The sequence below is a fragment of the Archocentrus centrarchus genome, chromosome 24 (genome assembly GCF_007364275.1).
Source record: "Archocentrus centrarchus isolate MPI-CPG fArcCen1 chromosome 24, fArcCen1, whole genome shotgun sequence".
Classification (NCBI taxonomy): domain Eukaryota; kingdom Metazoa; phylum Chordata; class Actinopteri; order Cichliformes; family Cichlidae; genus Archocentrus; species Archocentrus centrarchus.
This window is the reverse complement of record NC_044369.1, coordinates 25,473,530-25,496,139: the sequence shown is the minus strand read 5'-3', so window position 1 is coordinate 25,496,139 and position 22,610 is coordinate 25,473,530. Positions and strand designations below refer to the sequence as shown.

Sequence of the window (22,610 nt, the reverse complement as noted above, 5' to 3'; positions counted from 1 at the left end):
AAAACAGGAGTGAATACAACACTGCTCACTGACAAATACATGCCAGCTAACACTAAAAGGAACAATTGGAGCTAATTTTAAGAGAAATGTCCTGATTATTCCCGACAAAACGAAATGTGTCATGTAATTTCTCATTTGTCTCCTTTCTGAAGAGAACTTTAAGGCAATGAACCAAATTAGCTTTTAAGGGTTTAGCAAGCACGAGTCTGGCAAACGAAGCCTTAGATGATCTGTATTAAATTCTGTCATAGGGAAAACTGCTTTAATAAATAGGTCACAAAATAGAAAAGTAAGCTCTCATAATGTGGCTATGCTCTGAGTGGCACCCTTTCCCTCTCTTCCTGTACCTCTAACACGCCGTCAGTGCTTCCAAAACAAATGTCTGAGTTGAGAATAAAAACAATCCCATTCACCTCACATACGAGGAGCAGGTAAACAAACCTCAAGAGCACTTTTGATACTGTTGGTTTAACATGAGCTGAAGTGTCACTTCCGCTGCCTGCAGCCAGTATAACCACTGCTGACTCAGAGTTCAAATCCAAGCAGCAGCAGCAGCTCTCTGCCTGTTCTGTCTGAGAGCCAGAGAAACGTGCACGTCTTTAACAGAATCAGAGTTTAAATCAACTTGTAGTCATTTCACTAATATTCACTGCTGTGCTCCTGCAGGTTATTTGAAAGATGTTTGAGGACAATAAGCTTGCCAATTTGTTGAGAAAAATCAAATGTAAAGAATGTAATGTTTGCAATAAAAAGCAATTAAATCCAATAAAGAAGGTTTTTTTAATAACACTGCAGGAAATTGACACTTAATTACTAAAATTAAGGAACACTATGAAACATGGATCAGTTTTCCAACAGATACAGCCATGCATAGCATATACATTAGAAACATTTAATAAATAAGTAAATAATTTCATTCTTGCAAACATGTTGTAAACATGTGAACCTGTTTAATGGTAACAACAATTCTTAGAACACTGTATCAACACATCAACAGTAAAACACTTCAGGACCAATTATATGTAACAAACCTAAATTCAAATATGAATGTCTTATGTACACAGCAATACTGCATATGAAGGAATCTATAAATAATCTATAATAATGCCAATAATCTATAAATAAATAATGTAAGTGAGTATTTTTCTAGTTGGGAAAATGTGGGTAAATGAGCAAGGCACTTTTTCTTCATCCCTGTGCTCGAGCTGCTCACTGATTGTGCCGGATTCTTTTATGAAGGAATGTAAATGAAAGGACTTTTTTTTTTTTGGAATTGAGCGTCTTTTAATAAGGGGGTAGTCAAAATGTATGGAAACCATAACAACTCAGGAAAAACCAACAGTGGCTAAAAGCAGAAAAAAGGAACAGTGTGTATCCAAAGTTAACATTTCAGTTCTTGAACACTGCATCAAAAAAGCTCATTTGTGCTCATGCACGTCCCCTTGACTGCATGTACAAAGTTCATTTATAGGGGTGGGGGCGGTGCAGCTGTTTGGTCTTGGCTCTCTTTGAAAGTCCAACCCGGATTGGCCGTGTGCATGTTTTCAGGGGCTCCAATCTCCTGGGCTGCTCAGGTGGGTCTGCACACATAACAGCACATAAAGACACGCAGTGTCTGTCACAGGTAGATTTTACTCAGGTAGATTTTGTTTTCTTTTTGTCTAAGAGATTAATACCATATGCAATCACTTTACTAGTAACTAGTCTGCTCTCTTTTTTTTTTTTTGAAAGTTTGGTCACTCCTAACTAGCTAGTCCTGGCCCCTCCTATTTCACTATGGCTGCCCTCAGTATCATTCAATTGCTTCTCCAGAGTTTCTTGTCTTGAGTACAGGTGTGAGCAACTAGTCGACTAGATATTTAAAATCTGCTGCCCATGCTAGCTGGCACCAGAAATAATAATTGATAAAGCGCTTTATATTGTAAGGTAAAGACCCTACAATAATACAGAGAAAACCACAACAATCAAAATGACCCCCTGTGAGCAAGCACTTGGCAACAGTGCGAAGGAAAAACTCCATTTTAACAGGAAGAAACCTCCAGCATTCCCAACCGTCAAGGGGAGAGAGACAGGACAAAAGACACACTGTGGAAGAGGGCCAGAGATTAATAATAACTAAATGCAGAGTGCTGTATAAACAGAGCAAAAAGAGGTCAGTGAAAAAGAAACACTCAGTGCATCATGGGAACCCCCAGCAGCCTAGGCCTATTGCAGCATGACTAAGGGATGGTTCAGGGTCACCTGATCCAGCCCTAACTATAAACTTGATCAAAAAGGAAAGTTTTAAGCCTAATCCTAAAAATAGAGGGTGTCTGTCTCCTGAATCCAAACTGGGAGCTGGAAAGCTGAAGGCTCTGCCTCCCATTCTACTTTAGTATCCTAGGAACCACAAGTAAGCCAGCAGTCTGAGCGATATAACTACATGACTGAGGCATCACATAACCACACTCTGCAGAGGCATGTGGATGTTAACCTGCAAGAAAAGAAGACTCCTTCTGCTAGCACTGTTAATGTTAGCCACAATCAGCAAACTGAGGTGACAATGTGTGTGTTTGCAATGTTATACACAGCAAAAAAAATCACCACATATTTCAGCCACATTTAAAAAATGATTTGATTATCAAAGAATCTTTATTACACACACATTATTTGTTTTGGCCTTGTCTTTGTTTTTAGGTGGGCTGGTGGGCAGGCTGCGTGGGCTGGTCATCCACACCTGTCACCTTTTGACTGGATTACCAGCGGGGTATTTAGGCCTGGCTGTGTCGGGGATTCTTCACCAGATTGTTCACCTTCTATTGTGGTAACACGTCTCACCAGCAGTACCTAGGACTTGGTATTTAGCCTGTGATTACGCTGTTTTTTCCATTCTCTCTCAACCCAGCACTTACTTGGCTTGCCCTTGTTACACCTCAGAGCTACTCCACACAGCCACCACCTTGGAAGCTTAGACTCCAGCCACCTCGCCCTCCCACTATCTGCCTGCCCTGTGGATTACAGCCTGCCTTTCAGCCCGCAACAACACCCAGCCGGATCACTGGTTAACCCTCCGACACTCCCACCTCACTGGATACAAGTAAAGACTGTTCTCTACTTTTTATTCCCCCGATTAACACCAACCCTGTACCTACCTCCCCTATTCCCCCGTTCTCTGCCCCACAGAGTCTCCCTTTGCCTGGCCCTCGTTCCTGTCCACGCCTCGTCTTTCTCCCTTGTAAATGAAAATCTGCATTTTTGGCTCTCAGTTCTTTAACCATGACACTTTCATATACATGAATATACTTTGTGACAAGCCTTTGAGCAGGTGACACGTGTTCTTTGGAGCACTCTTGCTTTATACTAAAGCTGAAAAGATTAACATAATGTTTGTCAATATGCTGACAGAGTAGCACTGCTCTTAGACTTATTCTGTCCCCCATACTGACAAGGTGAACACACTGGATCTTCAGAAAGGCAGGTGGTTAGATGCCGCTCCTGTTAAATATTCAGAGGTAAGCCCACTTTATTCTCAGCACAAACACTTGGGTTCATAATGCAGTGAAAACCAGCAGGGAAAGGAGGAAGGAAAAGGTGAGACCGGATGAATCAGACAAAGTGTTACTTCGAGTACTGATTGTGTTCATCTGTCTCCTTCTGACATTTTTAATGCCACAACATGGAGAAGCAATTAGCCTAAAACATTACTGACTGATCTATACTACTGCTCACAGCCAATGTGGAAACGAGTCAGGAATCTTTCAAATGATCATTAAGTGTTCTTTCTTTTTCTAAATCCTGAAAAGATATGACTCCTATCCAAAAAGAATCCACTATTTTCTCAATGAAATACGTTTACGTATATAGCCTTTACAATATAAAACTCACTGTGGCTCAGTTGTTCTAAAAGAGGAAGACACATGAAGGAAGGAGACCACACTTTCCCATTCTGCTCCACCTCCCGGGGCTCTGAAAGCAACATATTGACAGTGAGAGAAGGAGGACTCGCCAGTTCTGTCCTAGTGTATTTGTTGCTCTGTTTACCCTTTAGACCATGTTTTTGCATTCACGGAGTGCGTTATCGTTCCACTGCAGCTTATTGTGGAAGGGGAAAAAATATTAATGAGAGTACGCTGTGTCAGGTTGAAACGACAAATCAATAAAAGTAATTATATTTCCTCAGTGAATTAACCTAGCTGACCTTTTAATCACCCGCTGCTCTGTAAAAACAGTGTAAGCCAAGCAACGCTGGAAACAATGGAATAAAAGAGCGGTTAACTCTAATTAAACAACTCACATGAAATGTTTTTCAAGCTTTTTTTTTCCTTCTGAAGTTTTCAGCCGTGTTATTTATGCTAATCACTGAGACGCTTTGTTGATACATGGCGCCTTTCTTCATACATATATTCAGCTTTGCTGTTTATTTTTTTGTAACTGTGGCCACAAATATTGAATTAAATAAGCTGTGAACCTCTGTGCTTCTCTGCAATTTCCTGGGATGCTTCCTGGCACAGGCGTCTGCTAAGAGGGACCTCCTGCTCGCCATCGCTGCTGACGGCAGTCCGAAAAACCACAGAATCACCTCCACATATGTCCAGGCTGCGGTCTTCATCAGCATCATCTAAAAAAATGAACAGGAAACTACATTTTTCCACTGAGCAGTCAAAATCAGAACAAATAGCAGTGTTTGGTCCTTTATGATTTGCTGGCAGGATTATCAGGACATCCAAAAATAAGCTGTTGTGGTCTTAATTATATACTTGTATACAGTGGGTTATACTGAATGTAAGTCTGATCTAAAAGCTATTTTTCTTTATTTGTTTGAAAATATCAAAGATGATACTTTACATTTTCAGTGTTTGGAAATTCAAAGAAATATGAAAACATTACTGACTTAAGTCCATAAATTATGAACTGTATATAAATGACTGCAGTGGACGCATGCTGGTTTGTGCACCCCAGTTCTGAAGCCTCAAGTTCAGCATTTTTGACCACTGTCACATTAGGAGGGATGGATCGGACTGAGAACCCAAAGTCACTGCACGCTCATGCAGCAGTGACTCGCCAATCAAAAGATAATCGCGTCCTAAACCATAACCTGCTTTATCGTTTAAATGACACTATAATTTACAAAATGATAAGACTTGAAACTAACATTAAACATCATAAACTCATCAGGAAAGTGTTAACTGAGGTCATAAATCAAGTGAGCAGCAGGGCTGTTTTGAGGGCTGTTGTGAGTCCTATAAAATCAGACCTCTCTTGGCAACCGGTATTCCCTTAGGTAGTGCCAAAAGACAGTATTTTTAGGTTGTCTGAGGTAGTGCTGTGCTTCTGGAGACTGAACACCGTATTTTCACTGCTTGATCAAACAGAGTTGTTAAGGTAGACTGGCGCTGTTTCTATTCAGTTGCTGGTTGACCTTTCTCAGCTTCAATCTGGGACTTCAAGAGACACATAACACGTTTTCATGCATGTAATTGTGTTGACCTATTAAATTAACACTCTTTATTAATGTTACACATGCAGAGAACTGACAATGTTTGCTGCATAGCTCCCACATTATTGTTATTGTTTTATTATTAGCCAGAACTTCTGGCCGCTACCTTCATAATATGAGACAACTAATGTGGTTATCGGGTAATTGCTAATAGTTCAATGACTGACATTAATGTGTGCACAGACCAGGTCAATGTTGTTGAAACAGGAACTCCGCTGACCTCTTGAAATACCACATAAAGTGATGTTCAGTGTTGTAAACGTCAACTGACTGTAGTGTTCATGTGTTCTAGTAACTGCTTGTCTGCAATGGTGCTGTGTGAAGTTGTGTCAACTGGAGGAAGTGACGTCACCACTACTGGTAATAATGTTGCAAATTAATATCTAATCCAATATTAATTTTTTGTATCGATCAGTAGTCTTTTTGTCAAACCTAGATGATGATGTGCAGCAAAATTATCTAATTTGAACAAAGTGTCTGAGATTGCTTACTACTGTGCTGATTTACCTCATGGGTGTTACCAGTACTACTGTGTTTGTGTGATTTTATGTACACCTACCTGATGTTGTGTCTCTGCAGCATCCCACGTCTGGGCTGGTGAGGTGTTCTGTGTATTCTGAAGCGTTGCCCTCCAAGGCTTTAGTTTTGTCGGTACACTGCTCCGGCGAGATAGAGTTTGGCCCGCAGTCGCTTTCATAATCATTTCTACTGATCTCAAAAAACAAATTCAGCTCCTTCAAGACCAAGTCGAACCGTTTTTTCATTTCCAACTCAGCACAGCCGTTCACACCAGAGGCAGAGCTGTCGCTCTCAGTGGTAACAGAGGAGGATGCTAACGTTGGGTTTAATTCATCCTGAATGTGTTCAGAGGACTCACGGACCGATTCACAGTTAGGCTGTCGCTCGGGCCATCCGAGAGCAATGGCATCTGCTGCTGAGATAAAGTTTGGGACTTCATTACAAGCGGAATCACTGCTAAGAAACCCGTTTGCCATATTCTCAGTGTGACACTCAGATCCTTCCACCTCCTCCTCCCCTTTTGGTATCTCCTCATGCATGTCACTCTCTGCCACTGACATAAAGTGGTATAGCGGTCGCTCGGGTGTTTGCAGCAGCTGTCCGGGCAAGCCGATGAGGACAGGGATGTTACCCACACCAGCGGTGTCATCATCATCATCTGGTGAGAGTTGGATCTTTTCGAAAGTGTCAAACCCCTCCAGCACTCGGTTGTAGAGAGTGAAAGCAGATGGCAATGGGGAAAATCTGTCACTGCAGTTTAGGGCAGTGGGATTATTGTGAGCCTCGTGTGAATGGCTTAAATTGCCCTGACATGGTACAACTGCATCACTTGTTGAAGAAAAACTGAAGGCCAAAAAGTCAGCTTCTTTTTCAGCTTTGTCTTGGCAATCAGAGAAACAACTAGGCTTGTGTTCTTGGCCATCTTCACTGCCCATGGGCAATTTTCTCCACTCTCGCCATTCTCCAATGCCTTCACCAGACGACACTTCAGTCATATCTGCTTTGTGTTCATTTTGCTGCTGAAAATAATCCTCAGATTGTACCAGTATCTCTGATTTTTCAGGCCCATCAGTTTTCATTTTGTCTCTAACTTTTGTCACCTCTTTTCTTTCCTCCTCCTCCACATCTGTCATGGAAATATCAGCACTGAATGGTTGGTCAAACAAACCATCAAGCTCGTTTCCTTGTTCGCCTTCAGTAAGTTTTAAATCGCTCTCCCGTTCATGTGTTTCACCCTTGGTCCAGTCAGTATTGCAATCGCAAGTAGGTAAATCAGTTGTGTCATCTTTGTGTTGTTCATTCTTTAGCAGAGGTTTTTCCTTTAACTCCACTGTTTTCTTTAAGTTCATATGTTCACCACTTTCCAATTCTTTCACAAAACTTAAAATTTCTTCTCCTTCTTTTATCTCAGCTGTTGTGTCCATGCTGTCAGTTTCTCCCTGTGAATGTTTGACCTCCTGCATCTCCAGGTGGTCAAGCCTGACAGAGAAACAGCTGGACTGACTCTGCTCTTTCAGCTCATGTCCCATGGAACCATGGCTTTTATCATCCCCAGGAGGGAGAGGCTTTGTAGGACTCTTGCTGGAATTGGATTTCCACTGACAGATGCCTTCACTGAAAGCCTTGTCGTGCTTTCCATTTGTGGTGATGGAATAAGACTGTGGTCTTGGCTGGCAGAAGTCATCATTTTCACCTTCCTGATGCCATGTCCTGCTTTGATAAATAAAATGCTCTGTCTGCTCAGGAGATGAAACTTTTTGCGATGGCCTCATGTCAGAACAGAGTGGAAGAGGCGTTTCCATCTCGCAGACGTCTACTGATGGAGATAATTTGGCACCTGCAGCGCTTGCTGAGTTACAGCAGTTTTCTTCAGCTTCCCTGTCAGTTTCACTACGGATTGCAGGGTCAATTACACCGAGAGGGCCGTCATCATTATCTCCTTCAGCTGGCTCTTGGCTGATTCTAGCTGGCATTGTAGTCTCTGTTGTGTGATCAGCCGTCTCACTCTGAGCTTTAGCTATTATCTTGCAAGCACCATCCTCTCTTTTCGCCTCACAGAGGTCATCAACTTTGAGATTCATATTCTCGAATGCAACATTTCTTTCTAATGCCGCATCATGAGAAAGAATTGATCTTTCACCACAGTCAGCAGCAGAAGGGGTGAGGGCTTCACACATGTCGTTGTCATTAACTTGGCCTTCTGTTTCTGCATCACAGACAGAAACGTTTTCATTCTCACAGAACTGTAATTCTAAATCATTTTTTCCTTTTCCAACTTCTACCAAGTTCCCAGAGGGGTCTTCTGCAGGGTTTGAGTGGAGCAGTTTAGAATCTGCATAATCACTGGAAGATATCTTACCATCTTCTTTGGTGAAAACAATATTCTCATTAAGTTCAGGTTCCGCCCTCTTCTGATTAGTCTCTACAACTTCAGCAAATTGGCTCCTTGTATTAGAGAAACTTATGTCGCAGACTTTTTCTTTATAAGTACAATTAGGCTGACATCTGAGCTCCTCATTTCTTGAAGTAAGGTTTACTGCCTGCATTTCACTGGTATTTCTTTGCACCTGTCTTCCATCTTTTTCATTTCCAGTGGAAGGACTGCAACCACCAGGGATTTCATCTCTAAGGGATGCTCCCAGTAGTCTGCCATCAGAATGACTGGATGTGTTAGACTCTCCTAAAGACCCATTTGTATCATCTGACTGGTAAAAGCTGAGCTTGTCTCTTTCAGTAACTAGAGACTGCTCCTCTCTCCCCAGAAGGAGTAGATAGCTCTCAGCAGGAATAACACACACTTTGGATGATCCCATGTGTGTACTCTCATTGTACAATGCCAGCTCAGTAGCAGTAGTGATGTTAAACTTAGTGTCTTTTGGTTGCTCCTGAGATTTTTCATCTTCCAGGCATTCAACTGTGCTAATCAGGCCTTCATTTTCCACCAAGGTATTTGCTGATGATGGGGAACTACTACTTTTCCTAAATGTCAAAAGCTCTGGAAAGTCGAACCTGCTTAACCCACTGTGGTCATTCATCACTGTACAGTCCACTCTAGGTCGTTTTGGGGAGGGCGGTGAAGTAAGCTCCCGTTCTGTTTGTGAGATGTCATCATCTTGTGTGATTTTATTCATGTTTTTAATTACCAAACCTAAAAAAAAAAGAAACACACAGTGTGTGAGTTCTGCATCTGAAAGCCACACTGCTCAAATCAGTGTTACTCATCAAAAAAGCAATCACATCTAGAACGTTGCTAACTCAAAGCTTACTGTTGGCAAATAACATTTTTGAGGAAAACCCTAGCCTGCATTACAGAAAGGTTGGATTACTGAATCAAAGTAATGATTCTAGAAATGCCGGAGGACAATGATCTACTTCAGCATGTATTAGTGTGAATATTTCACTGTACAGCAGTGTATGTAGTAGTTCTACTAAGCCTCAGTGTCTCACCTTGTGACTCTAGTAACATGGAAGTAATCCTGTAGCAAAGAAAGAAACAAAAGATAATATTGTGTCATTGTATGTCTTATACTAGAACTGCCTGTAATACATGATGATGCACAGCACACAAATTCCCTGCACAGCATACAGAGGTAGCACTATAACACTGTCACAGTTCTGTTGCTGCCCTACTTTGACATCCCAATCAAGTACTGATGTGGTTTCTGACAATACTAGCTTTGTTTACAATGAATACAAAAAGACTCTTTCTTAGGAGAAATTTTGACTGGTCAAATAACAGATAAACAAGTTTTACTAGTAGCTTTAACCTAAAACTGAGACAGCCTTGTGGAAGTCAGTCAGCATTTGTGATTTGCGGTTGTGCTTTTCCTCCTCTAACATATCCAAATGCGGCCATTACCCATGCAAATTTACAAAAAGAAAAAGGATTTTAAGACAAAAGGGTGCCTGGCATGTCCTGCCATTTGAACAAAATTATTAGGCCACACCTGTTAATCTTTGAATTGTGTTTTGTGTTTGAGCTCACTGAATTCAAGCGTGGTGCTGTAATAAAGTACCACTGTTGCAACAAGGCAATTTGTGAAATTTCTCCTCACCTAGATTTTCCATGATCAACTGCAGGTTGTGTCATTGCAAAGTGGAAGCATTTAGAAACCACAGCAGCTGAGTCACAAAATAGCAGACCATGTGGGAGCACCAAGCACCTAGTCAGGGCTATTCAAATCCAGGCCTTGAGGGCCGGTGTCCTGCAGGTTTTAGATGTGTCTCTGCTTCAACACACCTGGGTCAAATGTAGACGGCATTAGCAGGACTCTGGAGAACTTGACTGCATACTGAGGAGGTAATTCAGCCATTTGATTCAGGGGTGTTGGATCAGGGACACATCTAAAAGCTGCAGGACACCGGCCCTCGAGGCCTGGATTTGAATAGCCCCGACCTAGGTGCATAATGGGTAAAAGTGGTGCTCTGCTCTCAGTAACTGCAGAGTTCCAAACCTCCTCAAGCATGAACATCAGCACAAAAACTGTGTGCCGGGAGCTTCATGGCATGAACAGCTCTTGCAGGTGTAATTTGTACGTGGTCCTGTACTTTTGTTTATATAGTTTTTAAGTGTCAACAACAGAAGAAAAGTGAAGAACAAAAAAAGAAAATAGTAGTTTATCTAAAAATGAAAAATACATGTGCAGATGTTGATTATGCATATCACACCACTGCCATGAACCATCAAATCACTGTAAACAAAAAAATAACTTAAAAATATCATTCTGTGTTGAAGAATTATGTTACATTCACATAAATAATTGCTCACCACAGAATACAGTAACTCATTAGCAGAAACTAATTTTAACTGCCACGTGGACTGCCCAGTGTCTCCATGCTACTGCAACATGGTAGTGGGTTTGCCTGCTTTAGCTAGCAAAGGTAGAAAGTAAAACTGCTAGCGGTTAGCCTTTATTTGCAGTTTTTGCACAGCTGTAAATGGTTTACACAAACTGCCTGCCTTTTCAGAGATGCCTAAATTACTGTTTAAAGTACCTCTTATGCGTGTGACTTGATTTTTGCAGTATGTTAGGTATAACTGCTTTATAAGGGTAATATTAACCTTAAAAAAAATAGCTCGCTAGCTAGCTGAATTAGCTATACTGAACAGCTGAAAATGAACAGACTGACTTTGTTTTACACTTTCAGCTATAATTATTATTTACTGTTAGTGTATTTCCTGAACTAAGCTAGCATTTTTTCTTACTATAGGAAAGCTTTTCTTCACCACGTCAACATTAAGCCTGGTCTGCTTACATTAGCGGGCTAACTAACATTGCTCCTATCCCGCATTTGGCGCCAAACTAAGAAAGCTGAAATAATAACCAGGAGTTTAACTAACACAAACCTGGTCTGTAACACTGACAGTCACTCGATCTAGTTTGTAGTTGTCGAACTGGAAGGCACAGAAAAAAATGAAATATTATTCGGGAAATAAACGCCGGCGTTTATCTGCTTCTTGTTGCCTTTATTGGAGATCCCAGAGCGCACAGCCACAGGCTGGGAGCGGAGAGAGGGGGAGCACACTGCGCTCTCTCTCTCAGTTTCTGCCTCCTCCTCTCTGCACATCAGCAGCAGTTTGTGTTGCGCAGCATCATCCAACGGACCTGCACTGCTTTCTCTCTGTAAAAGCCCGACTTCTCCCCTGCGTTAAACTAAAATAAAATAAAGCGAACAGCCCTCAAGGCACAGCTAATCTTAAGCTCGAAAGAAGAGCATTTCTTGCTTTTTTTTCCCCGTCCTCGCAGGTTGTTCTTTTTTTTTTTTTTTTTTTGACCACTCCAGACCCCAGACAGGACTCCACACTCGTTGACTTCACACTCTCATAAGGTAGGATGCATGCTTTGCGTAATATGTTCACAGATGCATGAAAATCTTATTATTCTGCTGCTCGGTATCGTCTCGTTTTATATATGTATATGTATACCACCATGATGCAACTCAGTGCGTCATCCATTCGGTTTCATAAGGCTCATTTATCGATTTATTGGCGTTTGAAGTCCATATTAATGAGAGACAAATGACAATAAGGACACATGATATATGTATATATCAATGCAGCCTCCACAGCCATCTGATCATATCGGTTTGCACGCATTAGATAAACATGGTTGTTTCTTACCTGGGTTTACTCTTGCTGCCTACGCGCGCACGCACGCACAGGCTGCACACACAAGGCTTTTTGGATTTAACAACAAAAGTGAGGAGAACGAGGCTGCTCTGTGCAACAGTGGCGCCTGTGTGAATTTTGACTATTGTACTTGTGACTTGCGTGGGGTGGGCTGGTATGACATGGCACGGTGTGGTGTGATGTGCAGTAGTTTGTCACTGGTGCTGATGTTGTAAGGGTGTGTGCGTGTGTGTGTGCATGTGTGTATGTGTGCGCAAGAAGAAGACGGGGGTGTGGTGTGTGTCCTTAACTCCCGTCAACCTCAGTGGGAAGCTCCTTCTTTTTTTTTTTTTTTTTTTGCAAATCAATCCTGCATGAGGACATCACATCCACCAGCCCCATCCAATGATTGTTGCACCCCCACCTCTTCCACACACGCACGCACGCACACACATCAATCTCTCCTGCAACATTTGCCTAAATTAAACCCTCAGATGGCTTTGTTTCCATCGTTGCTTGTCTTAGCCGGGACTCTGCCTGCCTCTCAAGGTCATCCCCTGTTACAGGCAAGTGATGGTAAAGGGATAGTGTTATGTAATAGCCCACTGCCTGGCTCAGGAGCAGATCTGTTGTGTCAGACCATACCTGTATGCTGCATGCTGATGAGTAATTACATGATGTGTAATTATAATCTGTTGAAACCATAGTGGCCTATGAGACAAAGGGCTATGACTCAGGTTTGGAGTCAGCATGGCGCTCTGCTCTGCATCACACTGCAGAGTGACCCCTTGTCCCAGACTCAGCCCCACTCAACTGTATTGCTAAAACAAATAACCGGTTGATGATGCACCAGCTGTCTGTTTTTGTTTTTGCTGTTGCCCCCCACCCCCATGTAGATTTCAGGAACTGCTGCAAAACATTACGATGCATAAAATTAAGAGCCATCAGGCATATTGGGGGTTCATTCATGAGAACAGTGTCATGTCCCTGTATTCGTCTCCAATCACACCCTGATTACTTTCCTTGCATTTATCCCATTTCTTCCAGTGTGCTCTGTATCTGCTGTAGTGACAGTGTAGCAAAGTAAGCTGGTGAATGCAAATGAATTGAGTCATTATTGCATTTGTTAGCTGAGTGGTGTCTTTCATGTAAAAGATACTTTTTATTCCATTCCTCATTCATTACGATTCAGCAAACATCAACAGGGAAGAAGACAGCGAGTGACAGGGCTCGTAGGCAGCTCAGAAAAATGACAGTGGAGGTGTCGAACGGGAACAACAAGCACGGGAGTCAAATATTTTTAGATATTTAGACCACGTGGATCGATTTGATACAGCCAATAAATACGTCACTCAAATCAATTGCTGCAGACATAAATTAAAGGTCTCAGGAAAAAAATCTGTTTAAAAACGTGTAGGAAGATTACCTTTTGAAATTGTTCCACGTACCACGTTGCCTCCTGCGTCACTTTAAAGGTTGTGCAGTTGCAGGTTTTATATAAAGTGAGATGGGTGGGAGGTATTAAGATGATGTGTGACTCAAGAGAAATCCTTTTCTGAGGAGTAAAAATAAATGTATTTTATTATATAAACATTGTATTCATTTATAAGGCCAAGTGAGGGGTGTGACAGTGTGTTTATGTGTGTGTTTGTGTGTGTGTGTGTGTGCTCGGGGTGTGACATTCAGTTCTGTTTGAAATTTTATTGATTTAGTGCGATCGAGAAAGTGTGAACGTACTGGTAACACTTTATGAAATGCATAAGCTTTAAATGGTCTTTCTTGCCAACCAGAATCCATGACTTCTTTACTTGGTACGAGGGTCGCCCTCGCCCAGTGACAGTTCCCATAAAGTTTTTACAAACAAGATGTGTTGCCACTGTTGATTCAGGAAAGAAAGGCTCTGCCACTTTGTGAAGCTGTTAAAGCTGAGAATTGCCCTGCAGGCTTTAAAGTCCGTAGGTCTTTCCTTACTGGCATCATAGAGCATTTGAGTATCTTTAACAGGAAAAATTACGACCATTTAGACCTGCATGTTTTTGTTTTCTCTGCTGTGACTCATGAACCACAGCAAAACCATGAATGCTGCGTACCCTGCCAAAGGCTCAGCTGTAGCACAGTATGGAAGAATAGCTCACATGGCGATGTAAAGCTGGGCCACTAGCTGCACACTGCAGATGCAGATTCATCTCTGCTGCTTGTTGAATGGCTGGCGAGAGTAACACTTGCATTATGATGGAATGTGCACTATTGCAAGCACGTTGTGAGTGTTTTATCAGAGAATTAACATTAAGCAGTGCATAAGATGTTTGTGTCTTTTATCAAATACTGATTAATTCCCCAGAGGTTTGACGAATAGCGTGCGCTGCCACGGCATCACATATGCTGATGCTCTTGTTGTGCTCAGGGTGCCTTGAAATGTTACTCAAATGTTTATGAGTTCCATTATGTTTGAGATGCAAAGTGCAGTAAAATCATCTGTGACAGACATGCTCATGCGCTTATTTACATGCATGCATGTTGTATAAATACAAATGCATTTACTTTGTCTTTCTTTCACACAATCACTTACGCACGCACACTTGCCCACACACACATGCAGTGACATAATGGCGAGGGAGACTGTCTTCTGCTGGCATCGGTCTCCTGCTGCAGCTGCCGCCTTCTGCCTCAGCCCATCTTGTAACAGAAGTGTTAGCAACTTGCTGTCAAGCACGCACAGGCTTACACTGCAGCAGAGTTTTTTGAGGATTTTAAGATAAGATAAACTTTAATGATCCCACCTCGGGGAAATTTGCAATTACAGCAGCTCAAGTACAGAGAAGGATGAAATAAAATAAAATAAAATAGAAAACGCTATATGCATAAAAAATATATCAATACACATATACATCAAAACACTATATACAGATATCAAAAACATTATATGTATCTGATGCCGGTAATTTGCAGTTTTTTTGGTAAACTGATGTTACTGATTACAGTAACATCTCCAGCTCCAGAAAGTTTGAACAGCAGGTGGGCGGGGCTTCTGTGCTCACAGCTAAAGCTGTGCCCTTATGTTGACCATATTAGGGATATCTGCTCTCAGTGACATCATATAGAGCCAAGAGTAGACAAAAAACAGTCTGAAAGGGAGCATTTTTAGAGAAGTCTGATGCCTGAGCATTTATTCATTTATGCATTACATTCAATATGAGCACTCTTCTTTGTAAAAGTATATATACTGTATGTATTACAGAATATGTAGCAATAAGAGAGCAGCTAAGACTGGGTTGAGTACTTAAAATTCACATCAAATATATATTTTTTATTCTTACATGTTAATATTTAAAATCAAATATCTGTGTCAACTTTGTCAAGCTGTGGTCTGTTAATATTTTGGTCCCTCTCACGAATATTAGTATCATTCACACATATCAGAAATATTTATGCTGAGCGCTGCATGAGTCAGTCAGCTGTGTGATTTTGGTGTTTTTTCTTATTTGAGCTAAAAAATAAATATATATAATAATTTTTACAAAATGTTATTGCACAATTTAGCAGCTCTTTAGCTGCATTGTTGATCCACTGCTGCTGAATAATTGCAGTTGCTGCTGAAAATCTCAGAAAGCCTGTTTAGTTAAACACATTGAAATCACAGTTGAAGGATCACAGGGTGAGCTATGAATGAGGAAATTGTACAGCGTCCTCTCCTTTACAGAAGCAAATGAAAGCAATTAGGATGCCCAGCAGGTCACAATAACACAAGGCTGCTTTTCTGTGCTCTTCAAAAGCTTCTTTTTTTTTTTTTTTTTGAAGCTTCATATTCCATAATCTTTGCTATAACTACAAGAGAAGTATGTCCTCATATACACATCATGGTATTAAAGGGCTTATCGGTCTGGGGCAGGGGGTGGGGGGGGCAGTGTGGATCAATGCAGTGTTATTCTACTTTATTTCCCAAAGTTTCTAAGCTCAGCGAATGATTAGCTCCAATGATGTCCGAGTGGTCTTTGATAATTTCCTGGTCTGTATTAATGCAGATGATTAAATTGCCGTTTTAAACAAATTATGGTCACACTCATGACATGCAACAACGCTTTGACACAGCTCCAAAATCCCGCATGCCCCCTTCTTCAGAGATCTGTTTTTTTTCAGTGAGTAGCGGACAGCTCAAGCTGATTGTGTAGGCGTGCGTCCAGCTACTGCATGTCCTGGATTCTTGGGCTGCTGTGATATCAGTGTTTGTCCTGAATTTTTGGCTTCCCAAAAAGCCAAAGCCAAAGAAAACTCAGCAGCATTAAAATAAATGTTTAATATTATACTATTTACTATAATAATATTTTCTAAAAGCGGTTTTGCTTTTTCTTTGAGCAGTTTTGCTAATTTTGGCTTATTTTACTCAAGCATAAGACACCTTTTTTTCTTTGTTAAATTGGGCTACAGACCCATTTACTGTGCCTCAAATTGCATACTTTCTCACTAACGCTATTTTGAGTGGATATGTGTCAGACAGCTTAGAGTCTGACTGATATATTACCTTTAAGACCGATACTGATATTTGGTCATTTAAAAATCCGATATATCGGCCATAAATATTACCCTAACATTTGTGATATGCAGTTATTTACTTACTTGTTTATACTGTGCTCGGATCAGCTGACTGTTGTGTTTGCGGTATGAACTTGCAGAGTGTTCTCTGGTGGACAAACTATGCAATGTTGTTGAAGGGTGTTTGTCCCATCTCTTCTTTACTTTTTACATTTTCATTTATTGACCGGTATCTGTGCCGATACTGATGAACTGGTAAATAGCTAATGCCAGCATGTTGATAATATCAGCCTGCTGATAAGTATATGGTCAAAGAAGTAGATGGTCAGGCTCTAGTACAGCTACATTAAGTGCTGTGGGAGTACTGGATGGCAGACTCATGAAAGTCGTTGAGTGAAGAATGCTATACACGATCAGTAGGGCTGCAACTAACGACTATTTTGATAGTCGATTAGTCATCGACTACTGAAACGATTAGTTGACTAATCGGATTATGAATCACATAATTATGAAATTGCACTTATTTAGCTATCAGCTTTTACATTTTGCATAAGGTTATTTAAAATGCGGTAGTAAACACATACTTCATTCAAAACTTTTAATCAGGTTTGCTACTGATATAACTTTAATGGTCCATTTTTCCAACCGTAAAAAAAAAGTATATAGTACTTTTTTGTCCCTGTAAAACAAAGTTGGCACAGTTTGACCAGTATCCCCCATCACTAAACCTGCCGCTGAATGCTATCCGGTCTTTAAGTTGGACGTCATTTCTGGGTCAAAATGCTTCTAAATAAACAGCAATGATATAACCAATGACTGTTCACTATTAAAGATGATTGTAACATACATCATCAGCCAGTATCAGGATACAAAATCAGTATCAAAGATGTTACCAGTGCTAGCTAGCTAACAGTGGCAGCAGAGCACAGTTTTGCCCAGGCATTGAAGGCCAAACCATACATTGTATGCGTTGTTGCTTTTATAGTGTTAATACATGTTTAATTGTTGTGTTCACTGTAGGATAATTTTGCTATGTGTGGGCAGAGACATAAGTTGCAAATGTTCATAAAATGCATATTATAAGGTAAAGACCCCACAGTAATACTAATGTCATATGTCAGTCACCAGTATCCTGCACTCTCATTGGTAGTCGCTTCAATCATTTGCCTCAAGTTGAGAAAAGTTTGCATTGTCAGATTTTTCTTTTTTCTTTTTTTGCACATAGTCACTTGAAGTTGTTGACTTTCAACAGTCTCTGGTCATGACGTCGCTGCAGTCTCGCTTCCTGTGTGGACGCAGCTTAATACGTGAAAGTGTGCTAACAAAAGAATCTGAAACGAGGCACACTAAAGCTGTATGTGCATGGATCTCGCTTATGTTGTCACCCCTCAGACTGTTGGGGTTAGGCCTACTGAGAGTTTGTGTCTTTTTCCTCTCTGCTCCAACTTTCGTCCCAGTTTTGGTTAGATTCCCACCTCCACCACTATCAGCTTAATTCAGCTTGATTTAATTGGATTTTTGCATTTTTGTTCACTGTTACCAAAATAGCTAATTTCATATATTCATTACAGCCTTTGTCATAGTGTACCTGCAGCACTTTAATTCATTATAAGTTAATGTATTTATTGAAATTTCTATGTAGCTTGCAGACACTGTGGAATCACACTTGGTCATTGCATAACTTAAATTTCCGTTTGGTACATTAATCAAACTGGCTCTGTGAACTTGGGTCATGCTGAGCTGGGCTCCAAAAAACTTTTTGAAATTGGCTTTCAGGGCAAAGTATATTTATCTCCCTTAGACAAATGTTCCCAGATTATGGTCCAGGGAGTGTCTGAGCTGCTTGAAAAGGCACTTCACAAGGTCTTCATGAAATGAAGAACTATTTAATTTTTTTTTTCTATTTGCTAAGAATAACTTTTCTGATCTGATGTGATGTGTCACTCTTTCCACTGTTCTTTCCACACACCTTCCCCATCATTTCACAACTTTCTAAAATAGTTTGACCTCTGATTTGGAGCTCATAAAAAAGATATGCACAGCTCTTTATCATAATAAAAGAATACAGACCCTATTTTGAACGCAGCCCCTCTCGGATGCATCCCAAGTTTGGTCATGAAGTCATTGGTTAGATATTTTTAAATTTTGGGATTCAGTTGTATTTTTTTTAATGTGAAAATATGTACCATCTCAGCCTGGGGGCCTGACATCCCTCTGACTTGCAGCTGTTACACTTCAATTCACCTCCTTGCTGCCAACATAGCACCTTCCATATCCTTTTATTGACATTCCTTCTGTGAACAGTACTGCTTCATGAAACGAAGGTCTTGCTCTGCTTCTGTTCAGTGAGTCAGTGAGCGAGCAGCGAGACTTCAAAAACTGCAGTGGCTGTCGAGACTCTGCTGTGGAAAAGATCCACTGCAGGTGGGATGGAGACGGGGTGAAACTAGAGCAGGCTTAGTCAATAGGGAAAAACGAGTATTCCCCAACTGGTTTGCAAGTGGTTGTGGGAGGTTGCTGGCAGCTGCTTAGTGAAATAGGTGGCAAAGAACTTGACTGCAAACATTTACAAACTGGCAGAAGAAACTTAAACAGAACTATAAAAATAAAACACAACAAACTGGGCAAAAGACCCAGGACCGTGACAGGTTTCAGTGGTAAGGCGCAACTTTTATTTTGGAGACAAACGTTCTCTCTTTCCAGTTTGCAGCACACGTCTTCAAGTTTTTTCACCAACCAGTCTCTAGGCCTGTGTGACTGAGGCCTAAGTTTAATGATTATGAATACTGTGGGAAAATGAAAGAGAGTTTCAGGAAGTTACTGACTCTTGACTATTATTTTACTGAAATTCAGCTTTGACCTGTTTTTTCTTTTTTAATTGATTAGATAAAAGTTGTGAGGTGTGGAGGAGTGAATTTTTTTTTTCAGCTTCTCAAGTGTTTGAGAATATCTGGCCTGTAACTTTCTCTCAGTGTTTATTGCACTTGTAAACATAACCAAAATCACTGCACAGCCAGTATTGCTAATGTCTGATGGTGTTGGTTCCCCTCCGCCTTATTATTACAAAGAAGAAGGGCAATTTGCGTCTCGCTGTCATGGCTGTGTTTCATCGAGCAGTGACTGTTTTGGAAAATTGCCCGGGTGCTGTCACCCATGTTTAAGGCAAAATGACAACCGGGGTATAACAGCGAGCTGTGATGTGACAAAATCAAGTCCAATAGATGATCAATAAGCAAACTTGGCAACTGTGAAAGTGACTATGTTAATTTAATAACTTCTCACAGCACACAGCTCCTGTTTGGCATACAACCTCAGAGTCGGATGTCAGAGGATCTTTAGGGGACTCAGAGGATTATTTTTGTAAAACAGTCTCTGCTCCCGGTGTCTTTGCCACACAACAACAATGTAACTTTGCCAATAAAATCAGAGGAAATCTTCTTAAAGTTTATTTTAGCTCTTTTCATTTTCCTAGCACATTGAAGTCATGGAAGCCCCGTCACACCGAGGAAGGTGCTCACAGGGAGACTGACTGGCACCACACAACACATACTGTTGCTGTCTCGCGTCTCCCTCGGTCTTTTCACGCTAAAGAGCTCTAATAAAACATCTCGGGAGAGAGCGAGAGCAGAAACGTTCCAAAACTCTAACCATCTTTTTCACATTAGGATAATTATGAGTTGGTTAATGTACTAATCAAGGCCATAAAGTGGCAGCATCAGCATGCAAGCAGATAGATAGAGAGGCAGCTGGGTGGCACACAGCTGTAGTGGTGAAATTAAGGGACATTAAACCAAAACATACTTGAGTATTTCTAAAAAAGTACTGTAGGATCATAAGATCACATTACTGCCTTTTCCAAAAAAGCCAACATTTCATTTGGAAATTGGAATTCTCTCCATTAGGAAAGCAGCTGAAGGCTAGAGGAGGAAATGGCTAAAAGTTGGAAATTGGAAAAATAACATTTTAATATACAATGGTCTTAAAAATATATACTTTTTTATATTATAAGAAGGACAGGGCAATCACTTGCCCTAAATAAAAAAGCTTTTATATTTTATTTCCCCACACTGATAACCTGCATGTCTTGCAAACCTCTAGGACAGATTTCTTAAATATACAGAAGTTTGGTTGATATTTCTTTAATGAATTTAGTCCAAAAGCTCTGCTTAAAAAAATTTCAAAGGTTGCGTGTTCCTCTAAAAATGAAACAACAAGCAAACAAAACTGGGACAAGCAGCTGCTCAAAGGCAAAAAAAAAAAAAAAAAAAAGTAGCATGTCTGACAAACTGACCCTGTTATCCGAGAGGTAGAAACAGAACAGTACTAATTTCTACCATTTCAGTCCATTTGTTTTAAAGCTTATTTTTAGTTGGAGCTTTGGTGTGCGTTTTCACAGTTTTTTGGACTTCTCTCGTTTCTGCCTTGATGAATCACTCTTCTGAACACCCTCCAGACTTTTACTGCAGATTCTCACATGTAGAGGTGCTTCTTTGTGCTCTGTATTCATTTAAAGATGCTGTGCACTGTCCTTTTCTTGCAGGAAAAATGGGGAAACAGAACAGCAAACTGACCCCTGAAGTGATGGAGGATCTGGTGAAGAACACAGAGTTTAATGAACACGAGCTGAAGCAGTGGTACAAGGGATTCCTGAAGGACTGTCCCACCGGCCGGCTCAACCTGGAGGAGTTCCAGCAGCTCTATGTCAAGGTGAGGCTCCACTGGCTCACTTTCATTTGATGGATTACGCACATATTGTATGCTACAACACAACACACTGACACAGTGCAGGGCTTACAGCATTCACAAAGCAGGAGCTGTTTGGTTTGGCCACTAACAGTCAGGTTAGACAGATTACGATGGAGTAAAAGTAATACTGTATGAAGAGAAATTAAAGATTAGTAGAGGAGAATAAACAGGCACCAGCGCAGATTGCTGCTGAGCTCACTGTGTCAGTTGTTAGAGGGAAACCCGACTGTTTAAGTAAGCAGGTACTCTTATTTTAAGACACATTAATTATTCTAAAAAATGCTAAATATTTCATGCATATTTTCACCTACAAATGCTGCAGTTAAATTATGTTTGCAGTGCTGAGTTAATAATGTAAACTGGTTGCACTCCAGAGCTATCATTATAAAACTACTATTTCTAATAGTCCTGACTATGTAAACTGTATGTCAAATAATGCCACGCTGCAAAGCTTTTGGTTAGGATTTCCAGTTGAAAGGAAATAACAAAATTTATCTTAGTCTTTGCAGTTTTCCTGATGATAAAAGAGAGGAGAAAGAAGTGGAAGACATAACTTTCAAACACACAGCTATGTTTTCTGCTTCTGATTCATTTAGTCAACAAAAAGAGCTCAAAAATGCTGTTGGTCATCAGAGACAACTAAAACCAAACATTGCAAGTGAGACTGGCTTTAAGAAACGTGAAAGTTGGGAAATGTTGGATTCTGCTTGGCAGAAGCATCCACTACTTCCTCTGAAAGGGACCCTGATCAGAGAAGAACCTGACTTTCTGCCCGTTCAGTGAGCTCAGGAGTCTGTAAGTGTTCTGCGTTCTCCAACATGTCTGTGTAGGTTCTCAGTCTCAGTCGTCCTGGTCATGGTAAGAGACTGAAAAAAAGTTTTTTGAAGGGTTTCACCTCTCATCCAAGAGGCTTCTTCAGTTCCGAAGCCAAACGGTGGAGAGCCCCCGGTATTTAAACCCCAGTGGGGGTCGTTCCCTTTGGTGGTGGTCATTGATCCAACATTGATCATGTGCATCATCACATGAGCCAAAGAGTAGAAAAAGCCCCACCCTATCATGTGACCTATTGAGGTCACCTGAAGTTAAGGTGTGAGTGGTTGAGGCACCTGGTACCTGAAAATTCCACTAAGTGGATTAACAAAGTATTTTTATTTTGTTTCTTCTCACCTCTGCTGTTAGGTCAGGTCAAAGGTCAGAGTCATAAGTTTGTATTTAAGCTGATGATGCTCT

General features: G+C 40.9%; 2 protein-coding genes across 4 annotated transcripts in view; one reads left to right on the top strand and one right to left on the bottom strand.

Annotated features, from left to right (window-relative positions):
* Positions 1–968: 968 nt before the first annotated feature.
* Positions 969–11,536, bottom strand: LOC115774035 (uncharacterized). 3 transcript variants are annotated; one of them, XM_030721043.1, is made up of 6 exons: positions 11,343–11,528; positions 9,443–9,471; positions 6,036–9,143; positions 4,448–4,597; positions 3,865–3,945; positions 969–1,580 (listed from the first exon to the last, which is right to left on the bottom strand). In XM_030721043.1, exons 2-6 carry the CDS (start codon positions 9,459–9,461, stop codon positions 1,462–1,464), a joined length of 3,477 nt encoding a protein of 1,158 aa, XP_030576903.1. In that variant the 5' UTR covers positions 9,462–9,471; positions 11,343–11,528; the 3' UTR covers positions 969–1,461. The 3 variants fall into 3 exon arrangements, with proteins under 3 accessions (XP_030576903.1, XP_030576905.1, XP_030576904.1); XM_030721045.1 differs by lacking the exon at positions 3,865–3,945 and having other exon boundaries at positions 11,343–11,536; XM_030721044.1 differs by lacking the exon at positions 9,443–9,471.
* A 140-nt stretch (positions 11,537–11,676) lies between these two features.
* vsnl1a (visinin-like 1a) overlaps positions 11,677–22,610 on the top strand; it is a 43,492-nt gene continuing 32,558 nt past the window's right edge. Inside the window, exons 1-2 of the mRNA XM_030721046.1 lie at positions 11,677–11,824; positions 21,175–21,341. Coding sequence (XP_030576906.1) covers positions 21,180–21,341 — 162 coding nt within the window. The 5' untranslated portion in view covers positions 11,677–11,824; positions 21,175–21,179. The remainder of the gene's footprint in view (positions 11,825–21,174; positions 21,342–22,610) is intronic.

Excerpts from the sequence above, each read along its gene's own strand:
- LOC115774035 (XM_030721043.1), bottom strand. Across the intron at positions 4,598-6,035 it reads CTGCAGAGACACAACATCAG|ATGATGCTGATGAAGACCGC; the intron begins GTAGGTGTACAT and ends TCATTTTTTTAG. Across the intron at positions 3,946-4,447 it reads AATTGCAGAGAAGCACAGAG|AGCCCCGGGAGGTGGAGCAG; the intron begins GTTCACAGCTTA and ends TGTTGCTTTCAG.